A 5511-nucleotide genomic window follows, 5' to 3' on the forward strand; every position below is an offset into this window, starting at 1 on the left:
ACTCTACCATAATAAATAAGTTATTTATCGAGTGGCTTTCAATGTTATTTAAAATAACATTGAAAGCCACTCAACTAAGTGGAAATAATACAACATAAAGAATACAGAGAATAATTTTGTTTACATATTTATGAAAATAAAATAACATAAATTATAAAATAATATAAAATACATAAAAGTAAATTTACTTTTCTGAGAATGTTTAGGCCAGCAGAAGAGAAGGCCTTGCTGGCCCTGAGGGACCGCCACTGATATATATATATTAGATGAAATATATAAAAAAAAAAAATTATCAATCATGAAATGCCTACTATTCTTCACTGGCCAATGAAAAGCAAGAAAGCATTTTTTTTCTGAAAACTCAGTTGTTGAAGTTCACTAGTTTAATTGTGAAAATCTAGTTGAAGTCCAGTCTCCAGAGAATCCATTTCGAGGGAATCTAATTAAAGTGTCTAACATAAAAAAACAACAACAACAAAAAAACAAAGACAAATTAACAGCCCTTTTTCAATGTCTTGAAGACAGAAAAATAACAGCTCACTTGAACCAAACAAGTCATTTGAATCAGGTGAGCAAATGCCGAAGAATGTGTGGAAGGATCATAACAAGAAAAACAAATTCACAATAAGGAGATTATTTTCATTGGATAGCAAGGGTATGTATATCAAAGTTGTTTAAAAAAATCTTGTGACAATAACAAGTTCGAGGTGAAGTAAACACACTGTATGGTTAAAAAAAATAGAATAACATGAACATAATTGTGAAAGCGATTTTTCGTTGAGAGCTATAAAACACGAACATTTCACCATCAACCTGCAGCATACCTTGCAAAGATCGCGAGGAAGAGTCTGCCAGCGCACCACAATTCGACTGGACCAATGGGCCACGGACAGTGACCAATGAGCTTCCAGGGTTAGTGAGCGCCGCCTTTAGCAGTGCCATGTTGTTGAACTGAACCAACGAGAGGCAGCCCACGAAACCCTCCGCAGCAGCTTCAGCTACTTCCTCATGGAAAGCATCCAACCCTTTGGAGATAGTTTATGATTACGGTATTTGATTGCCTCAGACCCCTCTGTAGATTTTGATGAGCATCTTGAACAAAATGGAGGACTTACTGGTGACTTTACCCAATGTCAAAGTCCTGATCAAGACTAATTCTCCATCAAAGGAAAGGGTGTATTTTCTGTGGATGTCCTGGTCCACCTGTTTGAAGAAAAAACATAAACACAAGTATAAGTAGTGCAAAATATAAAGGTACTCATTTATGATGAATTATAAATTCTTTGATTTTGATGTGTATGCTTTCTGATTAATGGATGATAATGAAGCACTGGAAGCTGTGAGGCAAAGTGCAATGAACCTCATAATTGTTTTTGAAAACAACATATCTAATATTGTATTTTCACAAACATGGAAAACTACTTCAAATCGATTCTGTTAATCAACCTTGTGTGGTTCTTTAAACAGATTGAAACATATCTTTGAAAAGAACTGAACCTAATTGCTCAACTAACTCAAATGCATCTCACACGTCCTTTAAAAACAAGTGGACAAAAGAAAATTGAATGCTTGTCTCAAAGCATCCTATCCTACTCTAGCAGTTGGTTTATGGATGACAATAAAGGAGCGGAAGCTTAGCTAGTTTACAGCATTAGCGCCTGACCCGAGGTGCTGACTTAGCGTTCGGAGCCACACTATTTTTACGACGACCGCCGTGGAAATAACTCATGTTATCCTTGGCACCTTTTGAAGCTGTTAACAGCTCCATGATGTTTGGCTACTCTTCAAAGTTATAAACTAAACTGGCTGTCCGTGCTGCTGCCCTTAGTCAGCAGGACACATTACATCCTCTATTTGTCATTAAGTCTTTTCAAAGTGTTTGGCTCCATATGCCCCAGAGTACTTTTGAAACACTTGAAAAGTTCTTCCCGGGGGAGTTTTTTTTGCACAACCCGGCCAGCCTCATTAATACCAGGCCATGAGGCCTTGGCAAAAAAGTCCCAATTTGCATAATAAAGTAATTAATCAATGCTAATGCTTTCTGACAGACACCACATTGCTACTGGAATAAAAGCATGACATTTGAACACAGGTCCAACCACGTGTGCCTGCCTCACCTGTACATAGATTTTCTCCTCCACTCTGTGGATTCGTACTCTGTGTATTCGTCCATCTGCCAGATTAGTGGTAGTGGGGCAGAAGACGTCTGGCTTTCTGTCCGCCTGCAGGTGGTACCAGATCTGCAGACTCCCTGGATGCAAGGCACGCACAGCACAAATGTGAACCGCGTGGCCCCTTTTGTCTTTATTTACATCACATTCACTTTTGCCTGATGGAGATAACACATGTGAAAATCAAGCAGTGTGAGGAAATAAGAAAACTGCAGTGCTGTGCAGACGTAGTTGTTTTTGGAAACACTGGTTGTTGGTGTGCCCTGCGATTGGCTGGCAACCAGTTCGGGGTGTCCCCACTTACTGCCCGAAGACAGCTGGGATAGGCTCGTGAGGATAAGCAGTTTGGATAATGGATGGATGGATAGATGAAGACAAGTTAGTCTTCAAAGAACCCAATGTGCTTTTGAAACAGTGAAGACTTGAGTCTTCAAACAACCTGTTGTTTTTTGTTTTTTTTTTTGTATAAAATGAAGTCAAGCCAGTCTTCAAAGAAAGAAAGCACTTTTCTAAACATTTCTCACATTAAAGACTTCAAAGCCTTAATGTGTTATGAACACAGGAAAGAATTTAGAGTCTTTAGAGATCCAAACATCAGTGTTTTGTCAACATTGAAGACAATTAGTCTGAGACAGATTGTTGTCAACAAAAGAAGACAATTTATCATATTCAAACAACTGAACAAAGGTCTTCATAAACACAGAAGACAATTTTGTCAAACCTAACATCAGGTTTTTATGAAAATTGAAGACAATTTTAATGTCTCATGGGCATAGTATCATTGAAGACACTTTCATAATTGTGAGTCTTCAATGGACCTAACATAAAGTAGATGTGTGTTCCAAAGTTAGAAGACTACTTCAGAGTAATGAAACGTGTTTCTATCAACAATGGAGTCTTCTAAGAACTGCACCGATGTATTTTTGTCATATGTAACATCCATCCATACATCCATCCATCCATTTCCAACACGCTTATCCTGAAGAAGGTCATGGGAGTTGCTGCAGACTACCCCAGCGACTTCGGGCGGAAGACAGACGACACTTATAGAGACAAATAACCATTCACACCCACATCCACACCGTCACTGAGTGGGAACCGATCCCACGCTGCACACATACAAGTCGGGTGTGTACCACTAGACCATCCGCGACCATATATAATATGCATAATTGTTTTGTGAAAGTTTGACAACAATTATGTCTTTAGTGAATGTCTTCCTCAATGTCGACCACAGACATTGAAATTCTTCACATTCTATTGGTACACGTGAACCAATCTGTGCACGCACCGTTCCTGGCCACAATTACAGCAATGTACTGGCGGCTGAGGGTGCTGACAGAAAACAGCATGGCGGGGCTCTGAGAAGTGATGAAGCTGAATGAAAAGTCCTCTCTGGCCCGGCTGCTGCTGCTGCTCTCCGCCTGCAAGCTTTTGTTCAGCATCACAGAGAAAGGCTCCTGAAGTGTGTAGGTCAGTGATGACTCTCTGTCGAAGGACACCGACACCTCTGTGAAAACAGTATATCTGCAGTTCATGGGTGATTGTTAAAGAACATGTACAACATTGGACAAAAATATGAAAACAAAAGATTCATAAAGTACGGTATTTTCCGCACTATAAAGCACACCTAAAAGCATTTAATTTCCTCAAAAGCCTTATATATGGATCAATATTCTGATTTCTTGGATGGAGTATTTTAAATTTTCTGTTAAGCGCTTTGTTGCAGCTGCAGCAGTAGTGTGTATTGTCTATTATATTCCTTGAACATAGCGCCATCTAGTTGATGCCTAACGCAACCGCAGGCACTATTGTAGCTTCTATGTGGCTTATAATGTGGTGGGCCATATATATGAAAACAGCTTTAAAATAGGCCATTCACTGAAGGTGCATCTTAAACTTCGAAGCACCTTATAGTGCAGAAAATACGGTAGATCATATGATTACAGTCTTCCCTCACGTTACTTTCCTTATACTGCCTGCACTGGTCTCCGTTTTTTTGGAGCACTCTAAATAACCGAACTGCACATTTGAAAAACATTTTGAGTTTCAGAAGGTACTGAGCAAAGCAGCGTATTTCCAAACGCACTCACAATGAGAGAACAGGGGACAACAAGCTCTAGAGCGGGTTCGGAAGCGTGCTTTCCTTCACTCCAACTGTTCGGAGACTAAGCGTTGTTGAAATGTGCCGATCAGCTATTCAGCGTGCTGGTGCACGCTCTATAAGCTGCAACTGGGGAGTTGGGACAGGGTGCAACAGGCAGTCCCCTGCTGATTGGTTTAGAAAAGGGGTACCCACACTTTTTCCGCATGTGAGCTACTTCTAAAATGACCAAGTCCAATTGATCTATTTATCTATCCGTCCATCCACCCATTCATCATCGAAGCCTCACAAGGGTCGCGGGTGTGCTGTAGCCTATCTCAGCTGTAATCATGTAGCAGATGGGCTACACCCTGAACGGGTTGCTAGCCAGTCGCATGGCACATACAGACAAACAACAACCATTCGTGCTCACAATCAGACTTAGGGACAATTGAGAGTGTTCAATCCACCTAACCTGCATGTTTTTGGAATGTGGCAGGAAACCGGTGTACCGGGAGAAATCCCACGCAGGTACGGGGTGAACATGCAAACATCCACACAGGAAGGCCGGATTCGAACCCTGCACCTCCACACTGTCAGGCGGACATGCTAACCAGTCTATCACCGTACCGTCTTATTTATTTATCAATATATTTACAATTCATCATAGGTACTATATATATATATAAAAAAAAAAAAATCCTCGTCTCACCCCTCGGGTGGTGTCCATCCCTCATTCAGCTCGGGTCCTCTACCAGAGGCCAGGAAGCTTGAGGGTTCTGCGCAGTATCCTTGCTGTTCCCAGCACTGCACATTTCTGGACTGAGATGTCCGATGTTGTTCCCGGGATCTGTTGCAACCACTCATCTAGTTTGGGGGTCACTGCCCCGAGTGCTCCGACCACCACAGGCACGACTGTCACCTTTACCTTCCAGGTTCTCTCCAGCTCCTCTCTGAACCCTTGGTATTTCTCGAGTTTCTCGTGTTCCTTCTTTCTGATGTTTCCATCACTTGGGACCGCTACATCCACTACAACGGCTTTCCTCTGCCCTTTATCGATGATCACGATATCTGGTTGGTTCGGCATTACCATCTTGTCAGTCTGGATCTGGAAGTCCCACAGGATCTTCGCTCTGTCATTCTCCACCACCTTCGGAGGTGTTTCCCATTTTGACCTTGGGGTTTCCAGTCCATACTCCGCACAGATGTTTCGGTAGACTATGCCAGCCACCTGGTTATGGCGTTCCATGTAGGCTT

At 41.7% G+C, this 5511-nt stretch overlaps 1 protein-coding gene across 1 annotated transcript in view; it reads right to left on the reverse strand.

Annotated features, from left to right (window-relative positions):
• Positions 1–5511, reverse strand: part of LOC109521805 (contactin associated protein family member 5) — a 212063-nt gene that overhangs the window by 17129 nt on the left and 189423 nt on the right. Inside the window, exons 19-22 of the mRNA XM_019879860.1 lie at positions 3463–3681; positions 2118–2251; positions 1116–1203; positions 825–1025 (exon numbers count right to left, since the gene is read on the reverse strand). Coding sequence (XP_019735419.1) covers positions 825–1025; positions 1116–1203; positions 2118–2251; positions 3463–3681 — 642 coding nt within the window. The remainder of the gene's footprint in view (positions 1–824; positions 1026–1115; positions 1204–2117; positions 2252–3462; positions 3682–5511) is intronic.

The sequence above is a fragment of the Hippocampus comes genome, unplaced genomic scaffold (genome assembly GCF_001891065.2).
Source record: "Hippocampus comes isolate QL1 unplaced genomic scaffold, H_comes_QL1_v1.1 scaffold201, whole genome shotgun sequence".
Classification (NCBI taxonomy): Eukaryota; Metazoa; Chordata; class Actinopteri; order Syngnathiformes; family Syngnathidae; genus Hippocampus; species Hippocampus comes.